Source organism: Aptenodytes patagonicus, chromosome 9 (assembly GCF_965638725.1).
Source record: "Aptenodytes patagonicus chromosome 9, bAptPat1.pri.cur, whole genome shotgun sequence".
Lineage (NCBI taxonomy): Eukaryota > Metazoa > Chordata > Aves > Sphenisciformes > Spheniscidae > Aptenodytes > Aptenodytes patagonicus.
Window position 1 is genome coordinate 12,187,088 of NC_134957.1, and position 18,485 is coordinate 12,205,572.

At 57.8% G+C, this 18,485-nt stretch overlaps 1 protein-coding gene across 2 annotated transcripts; it reads left to right on the forward strand.

Annotated features, from left to right (window-relative positions):
• The first annotated feature begins 11,384 nt into the window (after nt 1–11,384).
• Nucleotides 11,385–18,343, forward strand: PLP1 (proteolipid protein 1). Of its 2 annotated transcripts, none has more exons than XM_076347173.1 (7): nt 11,385–11,519; nt 13,634–13,820; nt 14,302–14,563; nt 15,382–15,550; nt 15,766–15,839; nt 15,950–16,015; nt 16,469–18,343. In XM_076347173.1, the coding sequence occupies exons 1-7, from the start codon at nt 11,516–11,518 to the stop codon at nt 16,538–16,540; spliced, it is 834 nt and encodes a 277-aa protein (XP_076203288.1). In that variant the 5' UTR covers nt 11,385–11,515; the 3' UTR covers nt 16,541–18,343. The 2 variants fall into 2 exon arrangements, with proteins under 2 accessions (XP_076203288.1, XP_076203289.1); XM_076347174.1 differs by having other exon boundaries at nt 14,302–14,458.
• Nucleotides 18,344–18,485: the final 142 nt, after the last annotated feature.

Genomic DNA, 18,485 nt, shown 5'->3' on the forward strand with positions numbered 1-18,485 from the left:
GGAGCTTTGCCTTTGCCCCGGAACCAAGAGAACCTGCAGCACCAGGAGGGGCAGAAGCTTCAGGTGGGCACAGGTTTGTGGTAGGCTTTAAGCAACTTGCTCCAGTTCCCTTCCAGCAGACTCGGAGGGCGAGGGGCGAGGCGGGTGTGTGTGATAGCAGCTTAGAGGCAGCTCCTGTTTTAGGAGGTGTCGTGTGCTCTGCATCTCGCAACCCCAGCCCCACTGAGGGGCTGGCACGCGGGCTAGCCTCCTGCCTAAGATAGGATAATGACTCTGCGATTAATCAGGGGCAGAGGCAGATGCTCTAGGAGACTCCGCTTATTTTAATTAGGGTGTATCACACAGCAGGCACCTCCATCCCCTGTCTCCTAATTCCTTCCTGCCTTCCTTCCCCTCTCCCAAGGCTCCCAGCCAACCCAGCTGGCTCTGGACATCCTCCTCTCTCTTTTGCTCTAGGACTGGGATTTTTTTTGCAGAAACCAAGGAGTGAAACAGAGATGCTGAGTGCAGAGGGCTCTACCAGCTAGCTGGCACGCAAATGCTGCTGTGCGCTTCTGCTCTGTACCAATTGCTTAAATGCTTAATGAGCACTGGGGAGCAAAGTGCTCCTTGTGAAAGATTCAAGGCCTCTGTGCCTCCAGTTTAGGACTATGCCAGCTCCCCTTTCCATTTTTTAATCCTCCAACCAGTGAAAGCAAGGGAAAGCAGACACAGTCTCATCACTGTTTCTAAGGAAAGCAGCAAAACAAATAGGAAAACCCCGCGTGCCTGCATTCAGGGAGAGGACAGCCTCTCCGCCCCAGAGTGGACACAGTGGTAGGCTTCCCCACAGCAAGCATTTTGAGACATCTAATCGGGTGTGAAATTAATGGCAGGGAAAACACATTCTTGAGGGTGGCTGTGCATTGCTGCCAGCCTGTGGGTCTCCCTGACCACCCAGCGTGCACCCAGCTTGGGCACTTCATTCTCATTTAATGGCACATTCGTTTGGTTCCCCAGTGTTGTGCTGGTCCCGTCTTTCCCTGGAGAAGCTGTATAATGGGCTGTGGGTGCTTTCCTTTCCCAGCAGGAGCAAAAATCATCTCAGGGCAATAAATGCATGGCTAAGGGATGAATAACTGTGGTGGTGCTTTGGTGGGGAGACTGGGGCCCCACTGGCACCAGAGCATGGGCAGAGAGCCCGAACCCCCACCGCATCTCAGTAGGGCAAGCAGGCACTGGGTTCAGGTGTAGTCGCCAGCGGGACAGGGCAGGACATCCCCTCCAGTGGCCCAGGAAGGTCATGGGGTGCTGGGGGGATTTGGGGCTGCTCCTAGGGGAAGGTGGCACCGTGGCATGGGAGGAGGGGACAGAATGGCAGTCGTGCTGGGGAGCCCAGTGGGTGCTTGGTGCTTATGCAGCAGTGCCAGCGGGACCCAGTGCCTCACTGAGCCGGGCAGGGTGACCTGGAGGAGATTGCAAGGTGAACCGAGACGTTGGTCCCAGCTCTGGCTAATGTCACTCTATGATTTTGTGGCACTTTTCCAGGCTAAAAATACACCTGCTGTTGGTGTGGCGTGGGGCGGGCATTGCGTGCAGTGGCTGTGGAGGGATGCTCTGTGCTGCAGGACCAGCCAAGGGCAGCCAGCTGGTGAGGCTGGGGTGGCCTCGCAGCCGCCATGGGGCTAGCCCTCCCCTGCCCCGAGCAGCCAGGCGCAGAGGTCACCTCTTCTCTCTTCCTGCTCTGAGGTGACCTGGCACCTCTCTCTAGGGCTGTGCCAGATGCAACTGCTCAGTCAACAGTCCCCAAAATACCATGTGGGGGGGGAGAGCATCCTCAGTGACCTCTCTGAGCTGTGTTTCAGCCCAGTACTGGGTCCTTTGCTGATCCTGGAGGGTCACACTGGCTCATCTGGGTGCTCCTTGGGAGCTGCAGTTAGGGCACACCGGTTCCTCTGGGTGCTCCTTGGGGTGTGTCTGGTCCATTTGGGGACCAGCCTGGAGGTGGGATGCTGCAGCAGGGCTCATTTCCCCAACGAGGGGCAGCAAGGCCTGAGGAGCTGAGCCCATCACTATGGCTGTGGGGCTGCTGTGTGTGCTAAAGAAATGTGCCCCCAGCCCCTCCGTAGAGCTGGGGGGTGGCTGGCGTTGGGCTGAGGGACCTCACCTGTCCCTGTGTGTCCGAGCTGCTGGGGAGCTGAGTTTGGGGCACATGAGCAGGTGGCTGGAGGGGACAGGGTTGGCAAGCCTCTCACAGGCTTGGAGGCAGTCCCAGTACAGCAGGATCCAGCTAGGCCAGCCCCATCCACCTTCACGACTCTCCTCGCCATGCGGGGCAGCTCAGTCCTGCGCCACTCTGCTGTTGCAAGCAGATTGCTCAGAGCCGGGCAATGAGAAATGCAGGATCTGGACCTGGGCCCATGTCTGCATCTGTGACGGGACTTTTCAGGGTGATCCATAGGGATTCGGTCCCCTGTGCCATCATGCAGCCTTGGGGTATGTCATGCCATCCTGGGGACCGCTGTGATGGAGGCCAAGGGGGCAGAGCATGGCTGCCGTTGGGGCCGGATGCTTTGCTGGATGGGAGCCAGCCAGGTGGCTGAGGGAGGGCAGGGGCATGTTGCAGCAGCCATGCTGCCGGTGGCCATGCACCTCAGCACTGCCTTGGGGAGCTCTTCTGCGCTCTGTCGAGTTGGTTGTCGTTTGCACAAAGGCTGTCCGAGCCCTGCCCAGGATCCTGGAGTACTTGAGCATCCTCCATGCAGGTTGGAGGGTGTTTTGGATATTGCTCTCCTGAAAGCTATCAAAGAAAAGAGAGTCCAACACTTGTTCTTCAAAACCAACCCTTCATCTAACAGGCGCTTATCCACGTCTAACATATTTCTGATATTTTATGGCAGGTTCTCAAGGAAATATTTTGTGTACGTCCCCCCATCATGTACTGTCCTGGTTTCGGCAGGGATAGAGTTAATTTCCTTTCTAGTAGCTGGTACAGTGCTGTGTTTTGGATTTAGGAAGAGAACAAAGTTGATAAGGCACCGATGTTTTAGTTGTTGCTAGGTAGTACTTACACTAGTCAAGGACTTTTCAGCTTCCCATGCTCTACTGACTGAGAAGGCTGGAGGTGCACAAGAAGCTGGGAGGGGGCACAGCCAAACTGGCCAAAGGGACATTCCATACCATGTGACGTCATGCTCAGTACATAAACTGGGGAAAACTGGCCGGGGGGGGGCCGCTGCTCAGGGACTGGCTGGGCATCGGTCAGCGAGTGGTGAGCAATTGCACTGTGCATCACTTGCTTTGTGTATTATTATTATTATATTATTATTATAATTTTATTTCAATTATTAAACTGTTTTTATCTCAACCCATGAGTTTTTCTCACTTGTGCTTTTCTAATTCTCTCCCCCATCCCACGGGGGCGGGGGGGGGGAGTGAGTGAGCGGCTGCGTGGTGCTCAGTTGCCGACTGAGGTTAAACCACGACATGTACGAGCAGGAAACTCCCACCCTGGCCTGAAGACATGGCCTAGATGGTCCTAACTTGCCTTTTCCTGCCCATGGGCTGCGGACCTTGTGCCTCCTGGCACCAATGGTGCTCTGCTTTGGGCAAACTACATGGATCGTATTTGCAGATAGAGCAAGCACGGAGGGAACTGCAGACAGAGGGAAGGCTGGAGCAATGGTACTGGCTGATCCCGTGACCTTGACAAGCCGGGCATGCTGAACAGGGAGATTTAATTTAGGTAAGTGTCAAGCGAGACTCTTGGGGCCAGCAGCAAAGCCTGGCACAGATGCCAAAACCCTCAGTGGGTGCCTCGCTCCCGCAGGGTGACCTGGCCCTTTCCCATCTTCGTGTCCCTTCTCTTTTCCCACGGGTCACCCCTTTGCTGCCTGCCTTGTCCCCAAATCACCCCGCAGTGTGGGCTGGTTCCCTCCTGATGCTAGGAGTGCAGGAGGGGAATTACAGAGAGGAAGCTTGGACTGGAGTAGAGCTCTCTCTTGGCTGTGGATGCTCCCACCTCTACTCCCAGAAATGGCCCTGCTTGGTGAGGACAGCAATCGGATGGGGTTGGGATCTGCCAGTGGGCTGTGGGGAGTGGTGCTGGGGGAGATAGCACTGGCCTGACCCCTGCTCCAGTTGCCTCCAGCATTTCCAGTTACTCAGGGGAAAATCTACTGGATTTTGACACTGCAAGACACCCTAGCCCCTAAACTCTGCCGCCACTAGCCCCGCCCCTCCCCCTGCAGCTCTTCACGCTGCCTGAGAGGAGAAGAGCTGCTGTGCAAAATCGATGACTTGGCCAGTGCTGGGCTAAGGGGTGTTGTATCAGCAAAGGGAGGTGGGGGCTGTGGGACAGGGTCAGTATGGTCCCCCAGTCTCCTCCCCACTTTGGGGTACCTGGCTCTGAGCATCCTTGGCCATGGTTGCCATGGCGATGCACATCCCTCACTGTGGCAGAAGCACTTGCGGGGTTTGCTGAGCTCTGTTTGCTGTTCTCACCTCCGTGGCTCTCCTGCCCTCAGCCCCAGCAATCTCCAAGCACGAAAGTAGAAGGAGATCACCTCGAGCAAAATGCGCGGTAACATCACCTCGAGCAAAATGCGTGGTAACGTTGCGTGGTGCTAACTGCAGGCCACCCGCCTCAGCCTGATTGGACAGGATTTTTTTTTTTTCCACTAGAGACCCCTGGGAGGGACAAATTTGGAAAACAAAGCATTACACATCTGCGACATCAGGCGGCAAGCAGGTGGGGGGAGAAGGAATAAGAAACCAGCCCCCCTGCCCTGTGCCCCCCCACTGCTTCTCCCCCTGGCACGGCCGCTATGGTGGAGATGAAGGATTTGTTTCATTAGATGGCAAATCATCCTGCTGCTGCACAGATGCAAACAGCAGCAGCTCAGGCAGCGGCTGCTTCCCAGGGGAATCTTGGCTGTGGGACTCAGGGTGTGGGGCTGCCATGATGGCACCTGCATCCCACGGAGCTGGTGGGTGTCACGGTGCCAACGAAGCCATCGCTGGGGGCAGACAGCATGCTGGGTGCCACTCCAGTGGTGGTGGTCATGTGGCTACAGAGAATGGTGCCGTGAGGAGCCTAGTGTGACCCCAGGTTTGTTCCCCCACTCCATCCTCTGCCTCCCATGCTGTTATGGACGCTAGGGTGGCTGTCCTGGGGTCCCTGCTGCAAGTGGCATCCTGGCAAAGGCATCTCATCCGTCCCCATGTCTCATCACCTTGCCATCCTCAGGGACCCAGGCTGATTCTCCTTGTGCAGCTGCCAGTACGGAGGGGCTGCACAGTGGCATCACGTAAGTGTAACTGGAGCAGCAAATGAGTCCCCCCTCCCCAGAGCCACCCCGGGAGAGGAGCCTGTGTGGTGTTTGTGGGTTGTTTCTGCCTGGCTCAGCTGCAGGGGGGATGCAGGAGGGTTGTGCGGCCGCTGGTCTCCAGCCGACTCTCTGAGAGCCTCCTGCAACTCTGGGGAGAGGCAGTGGGTGCCAGGTAGGAAATGTCTGCATCTCTCACACCCACCTCTTGGTCCTACCATTGGGTTTGCTCTCCAGGAAACACTGCAGCATGCTCTCTGTGGCTCGGGCGGGAGGTGCTGTGACAGTAATGCCACCCCGGGGGCTCTCACTGCTGTCCTTTTGCTGCCCGGCCCAGTCGTCACCTCCCAGTGCCCACTTGCTCATCCCCTGGGAGAGCCCCGCTGTGACTGTCACCCGCTGGCCATACAAAGGGTCCTGCCAGCCTGGGGACAAGGCTTGGAGCAGCCGGGTCAGACCCTGTCCCCTGGTCTCTGGAGGGGGCATCACCCCTGGCACACGTGGGTGAGCTGGGGCTGGGGCTGGCATGGGGGTGCGCAGGAGGAGCAGCATCTTCCTGGGCTCTGGAGGGAAATACAGGGAAAAGCTCCCTCTCCGGGTAGAAATCCAAGACAAAACACCGCGGGCACAACCTCTGCTGCCCAAGGACTGTCCTGGCTAACCCAAGACCTCCCTCAGCATCACTCTCTCTCCTCTGGGCTCAGGGAAAGCGTGGGACAAGTTAGCACCTCCTTGGCTGTTTGGAGGCACATGAATTCACCTGAGCCTTTCAAAATGGGTCCCATGGGCAGCAAGAAATAGATGGGGGTGCCCCAGAGCTGAGCCTGACCCCGGCGCTGCCTGTACCCTCCCTTTGCAGAGCCCGCTCCGGCTTCACAGGGGCAAATAGAAACAGAGTGATCCTGGGCTGTATTTGCTCTTCTCAGACATCATTGGCTCCAAGGAAGCAGAACGACATTTGTCTTTCCCTTCCAGGGTTTTCTGAAAGGTAAATGAGAACAGTTCAAGAATGTGACCCCGCAAACGGCAGAGCGAGAGAGTAATGAACAGCTCGGAGAACATCAGTGTGAGGCATCTGTTTACCCTTCTTTAGGAAGAAAATCAAGGAGAAAGGCAGTGGATGTAAAAGGCAAATCTGCTGGAAAATCAGTCAGGGGGAAAAAAAAAAATCACCTTCCCCCCAAACCCGTAATTAACCCAGGAGATTCACTGCACTGGGAGAGGAGCTTGGTGAGAATTTTGGGGGAAATTAGAAACAAGAGTAAGAAAGCAGTTTGGACCAGCATATTATCCCCAATTTCTGCAGTAAATAATAGGAGTATTCAGTGGGTAAAAGGAGCAGCAAGCAGCCAGCGAGCCCTCCGGTGCCTGGGCTGCCTCTCACATCAGCTGGGCCCCGGGTTGTGCTGCCAGCAGCTGCCTGTGCCCCTGATTCCCCCCTGGGCGCGGGCAGCCGTGCCTGCACACCTGCACCATGTGGCCCCACCACCCTGGGCTTCAGCTTCACAGCCTGCGAAAGATGTGGGGACAGCGGGGTGGCAGCGGGGCTCCTGCATGTACCACCTCTGGGATGCCAGACACCCTGCCCCGAGCACGGCTGGGGGGCTGGTGACCCCCTCTGCCCCCCCCAGGCTCATGGCCCCTCCTACACCAGCGAGCCCAGGCATGGTGCACGGGCTGGACAAGAAGACCTTCCAAATTTTAAAATTTGGTATTTTAAAAATATCAGGCTCCTGCAGGGGAAAACATCAGCCAGGCACACCAAAAAGGAGGAGTGGGCATCTGCTCATCTTCTCTAAAGGGTGACTAGGCAGGGAGGTGAACTCAGCTCGGGTGTAATCTCAGGTGCCCGGCACCTCCGTGGCTGCTGCTGTGGTCCCAGATAAAGTTGGGCAGCTGATGCAGGCAGGAGACAGGCGCTGGTGCCAGGGAGGAGGGCCCTGCCCCTGGGTTATCTGGCAGGGCTTTGTCGCACTGCCTGCAGCCCTGCTTGCTGTGGGGTCCTGAGAGCCTTGGAGCATCCCTGGGGGGCTCAGGGTGCGGGGTCCTGCTACTGCCAACCCCCACACCCAAGGCTGGTACCCATTGCCCAGCCCTTGGCTGAGCCTAGAGAGGGTTTTAGCCTGCTCCTCTCCCACACATCCCCTGCCCTTCCTCTGTCATCCCGCAACACTGGCCTGTCCATCTGTCCTTCAGCGTGCCTCTCTCGTCCTCTGACAGCCTCTGACAGCTGCTTTTTTTTTTTTTTAAATTTAATTTTTATTAGCACATTTTGCAGCCTTGCAGCAACCCAGGAATACAAATAGGACAGCGAGTGCAGCCAGGCCCGGGCAGTGGCGAGCGGGGCCGGCTCCATCGGGTGTCCTTGGCACCGCCAGGAGGAGGCAGCTGGGCAGATGCTGCTGGTGCCACCACGACCTTCCCGCGGTCGCTGTCTCCTCTCTGCTTGGATGGAGCTGCCTGGGAGAACAGGAGATTTTGCAAGGCAGGAAAATCCCTGGGCATCCCTGGCTGCTTCAGGCAGCTAAATTGCTCGCCCTGGCCACAGAGCTGCCCTGGGGCACTCGATAGTAGGACACGTCTCAGGCTCCCTGGCCAGGGTGTTTTTACCCTGCTCATGGGTGAACCAAGGCAGCAAGGCAGGTGAAGAAGGACAGTTAAAATCAGTAGCAGATAATGAGAAATTCAGCCTGGCCGGGGAAGCGGCTGCCTAAAAATAGCAGCAAGGTTCTCAGCTGTGACAAGATACACCGGGGTTTCTCCCGCTGCCCTATGTATAATGGATAAGGGCACTGCATGCGCCATCGCTGGCTCCTCTTGGGTGTACCGGGGCTGTGCCTGCATTTTGGGTGTGCAGGGTGGAGGGGCTTTCTCTGTTTTGCACGGTCAGCACCCGCTGAAGCATGTGATTTTGGCCACTGTGTGTCTTTAAAAATCCAACCCCGCGCCCAGGCCAGTGCAGAAAATGAGCCTGTGGGGACATAAGCAAAGAAATCAATTGGGGGGGGGGACGGGGGGGGGGACACGGAAATCCTCCCTGAAACTGCAGGGCTGTGGCAACCAGGAAACCTTCTTCTCCCATCTGGCCCCCACTGCGACTGGCCTCCCTGCTGCCTCCCAGCTCGCCCTGGGTTGGGCTGCCTGTGTGCTCGGTGTGCCTGGTGTGTGCCAGGGGGCCAGGGCAAGCAGGAGGCTGTCCCATGCCATCAGCATGATGGGAGTGGGTGTGACAGGCTGTCTGCAGTGATTATGAGTGAAGTGGCTGCATATGGGGACGGGGACAGGGAGGATGCTTTGTTTCTCTGCCCCATATGCTCATGCTTGCTTTCCCATCTCGCTTCTTTGCCCTGATGTGGTGGAGCAGTGCAGATTGGCGATGCCCATGTGGCTCTCCCTTTGCCATTGCCGTCACCTGCTTGTCCCTCCAGCCCCAAACTTGCCTTCCCCATGGCCCAGGGAAAGACTGAGTCTGAGCCGCAGCTGTGAAGCACTGAGGACGGAAGAGAAAGACCCACAAACATCCCAGAGAGGCCTTACCATGCAGGGGAGGTGGGTAGGTGGGTGGTGTATTTAGAGAGGTGCGTGTGTGTTTTCCTCGAAATACTTCATTTTGGTGCAACCCATTCCAGTGTCTTAGTGCAGATTGCAGGTGGCTGGGGAAGGAAAGCCTTCTCAGTGTCTAGCCCCTAGTACACCTCGCAAGGGGCAGCGTGGCAGTCCCGGGCTCTATTAATGAGTGCATAATTGCCCTGTGGGGGGTGGTTTTGGACATAATTGGCCACTGCCCAAGGGTCAGAACAAATTGCAAGGTGATCTGGATTGATTTATAAGCATGTTTATTTTTATCAGCCTGGCATAGCCCTCTCCTGGCTGGCAAACAGGGATACGTCTCCCCTTCTCCGCCTGAGAAATAGCAGCATTTTCTCTGGCGGGGACGAGCCAACAAGAAAACTTTTATGTGGGCTGGCAGGCTCCCTGCAGCCGCATGCTGCCCTCAGGGCCTCATCCAGGAAGGGGCTGAGCTGCAGGATTGCTCCAAGCCTGCGGAAGCATGTGGTTACGCACTAAGGATTTGCAGGAGAGGCTCCCACGACCTCTCCAACTGAAATGCAAAGGGAGAGGGATGCAAGAAAGCCTTTTCAGCATCCCTGTGGCCACACGTACCCCTGGAGATCTGTCCCCCCCAGTGCGGGCAGATGGTGCAGTGTTTGGGGTGCGCTGTTGGCCACGCACCCAGCTGCTTGGTGCAGGGTACCTGCTGTGTTGGCAGAGGAAAGGCAACCCCAACCACTTTCCTGCACGCTTTCTTCTCCCTCAAACCTTAGAAATCTAGGGAGGGGCTTTCCCCTTTTTCCCCGTCTCCCTGTTTTGCAGCTCTGCTCTGAAGCACCCATGGGAGCACTGCCGGGAGATGGGCTGATCCCTACTGCCAGCGGGTGATGCTAGTGGCAGGACCGAGGGGTTTCCATCCCAGGAGGGAACCGCTTGCTGACAAACAATGCCCAATCACCAAGAATTTTAAGCCACTTTGTGCAGAAATCACAGTCCCTCTTTGTTGCCCACCTTCTCCTTGATGGGGTAAAGCTGCCACTTCCCCCCAGGGTGTTCAGAAATTGCAGTCGGCAAGACTGGAATTTCTAGGGAAAGAAAAAGAAGGGCTTATATTTTTTCCCCCAATGTCATATTTTATTTTTTTTATATTATGTTATATTTTATATATTATATTTATTGGGTTTTTTTACGTAATATTTTTTTCCTCCTGGTTGCCAGGGGTCCCCCCGTGCTGCCCTGGGGTGCAGGCTGGGCCCTGCTGGTTTCCAGTGGCCATAGGGGTCACGGGTTATTTCCAAAGGGATGTTGCAAGGCTGTCACCTTCCCATGGCCATTACGAGGTGACCGTGGCTGGGTGACATCGCTGCCAGGCCACCTGGGTGCCACCTGGAGGGCTAAAGGAGGTGCCCAAGGATGCTGCCCACAGCAGTATCAGAGGCTCTCCCTGCTCTGTTGTCCCTCCCCAGCCCTTCCCATCCCACGGCTGGCTGGGGACACCAGGCAGCCCTCTGCCACCCTGCCTCGCAGTGGAAAACCAAGGCAGGGAGTGGTGCTGGGGGGCCAGGAGCTGTGTCCCACCGATGCAGGGTGCAGCTGGCCACCATGAAGCCCTGGCAGCATTTGCACAGCTGCCCAAGTGGTGTTTCCCCCCCAACCCATCTGCAGGCAAGCCAGTGGCTGTTTGGATGGGCGAGGAAGGGGCAGGGGTCCCCACAAGGTGCCTGCCAGCATCCCCAGCCCCAGGGACAGCCAGGCCCTGCCACCTCACTGCCTGGCACAAAGCGGGGCATTGAGGGACACAGCGGGGCTTTGTCCACCCCATGCCTGCTGGGAAGGGGCCGGTTGCCCTCTGCAGGTTTCCCCAGCCCTGTGCTGGCTCTGCAGCCACAGTACCCAGGGGAGCTGTGGCACCCATAGGAGCAGGAGCACCCAAGGGAGCTGGCTCCATCTGCTGCAGCCCTGGAGCCATACTTGTCACTTGGGGACCACACGGCTGTGCCCACCCAAGCACTGTTCCCCCACAGGGGCCAAGGAGCCAGGGAAAGTGGCTGCAGGATTCCCATCAAAAGGGGGAAAGCTCCCAGTTTGGAGCCCCCAAGGCTGAAAGCAGGTCCCTGGAACAGGGGACCCCCATTCCCCACTGACAGATGCTGGGGGGTCGGGGAGGTGGCAGAGGGGCATCACTGCTGTCCTGTGGGGCCAGTCTCCCACACTGCCACAGCGGGCAGCCTGGGGCAAACACAGCCTGGCTGGGCCCGGGTGGGTCCCCAAAGCCACCAACAAGGGGACACCCCATGAACCACCACCCCCACCCCCCCCCCACCCCCCCACCCCCCCCCCCAAGCTGCTCTCTTTCTTTTGCAAAAGCCTTTTCCCCCAAAAGCCCTGAGCGGGGCTGTGGGGCGGCTCTGCCCACACAGCCGCCAGGCACCCAGGAACTGGCAGCCAAGGGGTGCTGGGAGGGTTGGGGGGGGCGGGGTTCTGTCCCTTTAAGGGGGGTGGCTGTCACTCAGAGAGCCCTTTTCTTTGCTGGAGAGCGGGACAGGCACCCAGAGGGGGAAATACAGGGCAAGGGACTTCCAGGCAGGCGAGGGCTCTTGAATATAGCATCAAAGCAGCCGAGCCGGCGGTCGGGGGAGTTGACCAAGTCCAGCGCCATGGGTGAGTATGGGGTGAGGGTGGCAGACACCTGGAGAGCTGTTGCTGGTGGCTCTGTCCCAGAGCAGAGCCCCCTGAAACTTTCCTCTGGCACCGGTCAGGTCCCGGTGGCCCTGGTGTGGCCATGCCGGCCATGGGAGCTGCCAGGGGAGGATATCTCGGCATGGGGGGGATGATGTTTTCTGTCCAAAAGCGGTTTTCTGTCCCTCTGTGCTCATGTGCTGTCTGTGGGGACAGATGCCATCCCCACAGCCGGTCCCACCTGAGCCCTCCCCACACGGGCTGGAGAAATGAGAACTGGGAGGCTGGTGGGAGCTGGGAGGTCAAGGCAGGGCGCTGAGACCTGCCACAGCTCATGCCACTTTTATGCCGGCAGCCTTGGGAAAACAGAGGCACCCCTTGTGCCTCAGTTTCCCTATCGATACACCAGAGCTAATACTTACCGGCATACCCCCCAGGGCATCAGGGGTGCTCTGTTCCCAGGCGTGCGATGGGCTGCCGGCACCCTGCCTCCTCCTCCTCCTCCTGTCTGCAGTGTATTGTTTGGCTCTGGCAGCAGCTGAGCCCGGGTACAAGGCCCGGGACTGTGCTGCACAAGGGCTCTTTCTCTCCTCCCTTCCCCTCCCCAGGCTTTCCCAGCATGGCTTCCCAAAGCCCGAGGGCCTGGAGCTGTGTCAGGGAGCCTGCCAGGCCCTGCTGCATCCTGGGACCTGCAGTCCCCTGGGAATGGAGCCATTCACCATCCCCCAGCCCCGGGCACCTGCCACACCACTTCCCAGGTGCCCAAAAATAAAAATAAAAAAGGCGTGTTTGGTCCAGCACCCCTCTGGGTGCGCAGGGCCATCCCCGTAGGTCCCAGCGAGGTTTGGGGAGCAGCGCTGGACAGGAGGAGCAGGACCCCCCTGGACCTGCCGCATCCAAGGCAAACAAGCGGGAGGGGTCCCAGTGCTCCCCCATAGTACTGCCTTTGTTCCCTGTTTGCTCTCAGCACGGGGCAGCCACCAGGGTGGCAGTGCCAGGACAATCCCCCATTGTCCTCGGTGCCACTGCATGACCTTGCTCCCAGTGGGGAGGGCACTGCTGGCCAGGACCCCACAGCTTTCTTGTCCTTTGAGGGAGGAGATAAGCACTGTGGGATCCGTGGAGGGAGCATGGGTTTGGGAAGACTTCCCATGGGTGCCTTTTTGGCATTCAAGGCACAAATGCTGTGCCCAAATGGGATGTGCCCAGGCAGCCCCTGTGCCTGGGACAATGGGGTGCTGGAGCCTGCATCTTGGGGAAGGGGAGCAGCTTCCCAGCGCAGAGGTGTTGCACAGCCAGGGCAGCAGGTTATCGCAGCTTAGCTGGAGCCAAACTGATGCTCCGGTGCAAACCCACCTGGCTACCCACCCTCAAACAGGGCAGGAGAGCGGCTGGCTGAGCACCTCCAAACCCAGCCCATCGGGAGCCTGAGCTAACGATCCTGCATGTTAGAGCTCCAACATGCAGAAGGAACAGGTGCCCATGGCCCCACTGCTGAAAAAAATCCAGCATTTAGGCAATCCAAGCAGCACGCTGGCACATGCCCTCGCTTTCCCTACCCACACACAGGTACATGTACCTTCTTGCCAAATATCTGTCCTGGAGGACTAAATCTATTACACAAGCACTGACGTTCGGGGAACTAACACAGCTCCTCTCCATAAGCACATCTGCCCATGTAACAGGGCTGCTGCAGCCCATTAGCAGCTTGTTTGCCAGGTCCCGCTGGCATTACACTACATTGCCTTATATTTCCATTGTTTCGCATGAATTGGCACAGCTGGCTCACCTTGGCTTCCCATCCACCTCACACCCAGGGGCTGCCTTGTGGCCCCGGTGCCCCACACTGCCATCACCCCCTGTCCCTGGGCGCACTTGGGTGTGATCTTGCCTGGCTGCTTAGAAAGCTCTCGGGGAAGCTGCTGGGTTTGGCTCTCCAGCACCGCAACAAATCATTTCTGGATTTTCCTTCAACCTACTTCCCTCCTCCCGCCAGGCACCTTTCTCCCACCCTGTGCTTGCCTGCCCCTGAGCTGTAGGCTCCAAGCACTCCCCATCCCAGTGGTCCCATCCCACCTCACCTCTCTTCTCCCTAGGTTTGCTCGAGTGCTGTGCCAGATGTCTCATCGGGGCACCCTTTGCTTCACTGGTTGCCACTGGCTTGTGCTTCTTCGGGGTAGCGCTGTTTTGTGGCTGTGGGCACGAAGCTCTCACAGGCACCGAGCAGCTCATTGAGACCTACTTCTCCAAAAACTACCAGGACTATGAGTATCTCATCGACGTGTAAGTACCCTGCTGCAGTGCATCACTCTCACGCCGGGGCCCCTTGCGTCTCTGTCTTGCTCTGTGCCGGGAGGAGGTGTCCAGCCAAGGCGATGCTGCCACCCAGACACCATGGAGACCCCAGGCTGTGTTTGCCGTGTGCCGGTGCCACGGCTGCATGGCAGGGTCCAGTGGCCACTTGTTTCCATTTCACGCCTGTTTTTATCTGACCCTCACTAGGTGCCCTGACTAGTGCTGGACCTCTGCAGCGGGTAGGTATGGAGGGCGCGGGGGAGCTGGCAGTGGCCGACAGCCTTGCTCGCCACAGCTGTGCCCCAGCGCGCTCCTCTCGCGGCTTCACCCTCCATTTTGGTCCCCCCGGGGTGGCACAGGGAGGGTAAGTCACTGCGGCCAGGCTGCCCCAGCCATGCCGCACACGGGGCTGAGCTCCCCAGCACTGCCCTGGCACCTGAGCATCCCTGCCCGCTCCTCTCCCTGGCAGCATCCACGCTTTTCAGTACGTCATCTATGGCACAGCCTCCTTCTTCTTCCTCTATGGAGCCCTGCTGCTGGCTGAAGGCTTCTACACCACCGGCGCCGTCCGGCAAATCTTCGGGGACTACAAGACCACCATCTGCGGCAAGGGCCTCAGCGCAACGGTAACTGGGGGCCCGAAAGGGAGGGGAGCGCGAGGCCCCCAGCGAGCTCACTCGTTGCAGCGGGTGTGTCAGTGTTTGGGAAAGTGGCTAGGACATCCTGACAAGGTGATCTTAACCGGGGTTTGGCACCCCTTCGCGCGCCCGCAGCGGGTTCGCCATGCTTGGCGTGGCCGAAGGGCAGGAGACGGCGGCCGTCCGGGTTTCGGGGTATCCCAAAGGGAAGCGCAGCCCGGCCGCCCTCCCCCAGGCCTGCCGTGGCCCCTGGAGACCAAAGCAGCCCAAATGGCCACATGTAATGAAACCACTTCATGTTTAAGCATCGGCGAGGAGAGCCATGAGCATCCCCGCGGTGCTGGCAGCCCGAGGCTCTCTGGCACCTGGTGCCCCTGGGGTTGTCCTCTCCGCTGTGCTTGGGGACCATAACAAAGTGCTGGCAAGGGGAGCCCATGGCCTGGGGGAGTGGAGGGGGATGGCTGCGGTTCCCTTGGGGGCCAGTCGGGGTGGCACCGCGGAGGGCGGGCAGGAAAGCCACATGTGCACACCAAGGCAGGTTTTGCAGCTGCCCTCCCGCAGAGGCCAAACCCTGCTTGGCCACAGCCACGTTTTTTCCCCCCCCTATACGGGATGTGGCAGCCATCCTGCTGCTGCTGCCAGTCACCCCCACGCACGCATAGGTGGCCACGAGCCTGGGGCTGATGCTGGCCCCGTGAGCTGCAGGGTTGCCCGGCTCGGGCTGTTGTTCCGTGCTGGCTGCTTGGGGATACGCCGGGTTTGGTGGGCAGTGTGGAGCTGGATGCAGGCAACATCTCAGTCCCCTGCCTGCCCCACATCCTCTCCTGCCTGGGGACCCTCGCGCTCCCTTGTCCTTGTTCCTGGCCACTCGGTAACCATGGCTCTGCCCCGGTTTGTCCTGCCCCTTGCAGTTTGTGGGCATTACCTACATCCTGACCATCATCTGGCTCCTGGTCTTCGCCTGCTCCGCGGTGCCTGTCTACATCTACTTTAACACTTGGACCACCTGCCAGTCCATTGCCAACCCCAGCAAGACCTCGGCCAGCATCGGCACCCTGTGTGCAGATGCCAGGATGTACGGTGAGTACCCGGTTCGCTGTCCAGGAGCCAGGGCTCAGGGCAGAGGAGAGGCAATGGAGGAGAGGGTCCAGGTGGATAAGGCTGGGATAAAGCAGGGGCAAGTGCTGAAGAGCCCTAAAACACCAGGGTGTGCGTGACATGTGGCTGCAGGAGGCTGAGCAAGGCAGCTGGCTGGCGGCCATGCCCAGCTCACCTGGCTCTCTGCATCTCACCAGGCGTCCTGCCCTGGAACGCTTTCCCTGGCAAGGTGTGCGGCTCCAACCTGCTCTCCATCTGCAAGACCAGCGAGGTGAGCACCTCCCATCACCCCACATGTGCTCCCCTCAGTGGGTGGCCTCAGCACTGGCCTCTCCAGCTGGCATGTGGGACCCCAGGAGCTCACCCCCTCTTCCCTTGCAGTTCCAGATGACTTTCCACCTCTTCATTGCAGCCTTTGTGGGGGCGGCCGCCACACTGGTCTCACTGGTGAGTTGGTGCTTCCCCTGCCCAGCCATTCTCCTCCACCTGGTGAGGATGTAGGAGCAGAGGACAACAGAGGTGGTGGGCATGGACATGACAGAGCCTGTGCTTGTGTCATTTTCTGGCACATAAGCGCAGATGGCAAATTCAGGCCATAAGAAGGTAGAGGTGGCTGCTGGAGGGGATCTGGAGAGGCTTTAGGAGACCACCGGGGAAGGGTCCTGCTGCCCGTGCACTGAGTCCCCTGCCTTTCCCCAGCTCTCCTCTTTACACCAGTGACGAGACACTGCAGTGTCTTTCTGGTGCAGTGGGGCCACGTGGCTCCATGGGGCAACTGCTCTGTTGGGGTGCTGGGCTGGGGGATGCCACATCGGGCGTACACCAGCAAGGAGTCCTACCTCGCCTGCGGGAACTTCGTTTCTCCTCCTCCCCCCTCGCTCACTCTCTTCCCACCCACAGCTCACCTTCATGATCGCTGCCACCTACAACTTTGCCGTCCTCAAGCTGATGGGCCGAGGCACCAAGTTCTAGTTCACACAGTGGAGCCCAGCCAGACCAAACACCCTTCTTTTCTCTAACCCCAAGGCTTTAACACTGCAGCCACCCGACACCACGTCTCCTGCGTTAACTTTGCCTTCGCTGCTGACTCCCCTCCTCTTCCTCCCTTGTATCCATCATGCTGAGCATGACCAGGAAGGAGAGCTTCCCACCAATGGACACCTCTTCATGCACTTTTCTCTCTCTGCTCATCTGTAAACAGTTCGCTCTAGGGCCAAGCCCATCAAAACCAGCCAGAGAAGAAGAGGGACTTACTCCAGTGTCCCAATGTTGCCTAGGGATGAGCAAAGGCCTTCATGCTCCTGGGAGGAGGAAATCCGTGTAGGTTGCTCCATGAGTAGCAAGAGGCTACCTAGAGAGAAAAGGAAGTTGGCCCAGTCCTGGTACTATTGCTAGAGACTCTCCTGGAGCTGCCTGCTGTCACCACCCATGGATGGAGAATAAGAGAAGGATTTTTTTTTTCCCCCTTAGCAAAGAAAGATGAATTTACCCCAAATTGCCTGCTGCAGCCAAAGCAAAGGGAGTTCAGGGCAAGGATCTTCCCATTGTGGAGAAGAGAGTGCTGACCCCAATGCCGATAAAGCCCTAACCCAGCTGCCCCTATTAAAGCCTGAAGGAGTTTGGTGTCTCTGTAGACAAGGGGGACTCTTGGCTTTACCCTCCAGGCAGCAGAGAGGCGGCAGATAGGTTTGACAGAGAGGGGACATCTCTGCGCCGTACCCCGGGAGTGTAAAGCCAGAGCCATCCCTCCGTAGGCAGGGGATGACCCTCTGGACTGCGTGCCTTCGCCCGTCCTGCAAGCGCCGCGCTCGCCGCATGCTCTCGTCCCTTCACAATGGTGCTCTTCTCTGGGGTGACGTCTGCTTCTCTAACCTCCGCTGTGTCGGAGAGCTTGATTTGTTTCTCACCCATGTCAAACGTAACTTTCCCTCGTTCTGTCCCCCTCTTCCTCTCACTTTTTTTCCCCCCTGCATTTCCTGCAAGTCAGGACAACTGTCTTGTGTCTGCCAGGGTGGGAGGGACTGGCAGCATCTCGCTTCCAGCAGAAACCCATGAAGGAGTTGAGGAGGGAAGGAAAGGCAGTGGTTTGGGGGTTATGGGGCAGAAACACAGCCCGTCTCTGCAAACTAGATCCTTTCTGGTACCAGTTCAGTCTTTTCTCATGGAGCGGGGCAGCAGGGCAAGGGGTTCGGTGGAGACAACCTCTCCCCCATGATCACTCTCCATGGCAGCTGGAGGAAAGCCCTCTGGCTGGGTAGCATGGGTCCAGCCAGACCTGCCAAAATGCTGTTTCCAGTCCTCCCTGCCAACTGGTATTTTTTTTTGCTCTTCCCTGCCTCTCCTTAATGCTAATCTTAGTGTTTATTTATTGAAGAAACTACTTTCAGTGGCAGACTGTAGCTCCATCTTGCATGGATTTTTTTTTTTTGTCTGTATTATTATTATATTTTTTTTAAGTGCTGGTTTCAGCAGGGGCAAGGATAAAGGAGCAGATCTGCTGAGCAGAGCATTCGGAGGATCCTTGCCGCCAGGAATGCTGAAATAGGTTGGCCAGGCTACCAACGCACATGGGCTGGGGGAGGGGGGAGATGCCAGGAGGGATGGCAGGGTGGGGAGAAACCAGTCAAGATCTGGAAATTCACATCAACGCTATCTCTCTTGGGGGTTTGCTGGGGTTTTTTTGGTATCCATTTAACAAAAAATAACCAGATCCTCCTTCCCACCCTTGTCCCCAGACCCCAAACACACACACACACACGCACACACACACACACACACGCAAAAAAAAGAGTTAATCAACTGAAAGTGTTTCCTTCATTTCTGATCTAGAATTTCAACTTGTTAACAAACAATAAAAAGGAGCAAGTTTTTAGAGACTTATCTTACAAGACGTATTTTATAAAAATTAAAGAAAATA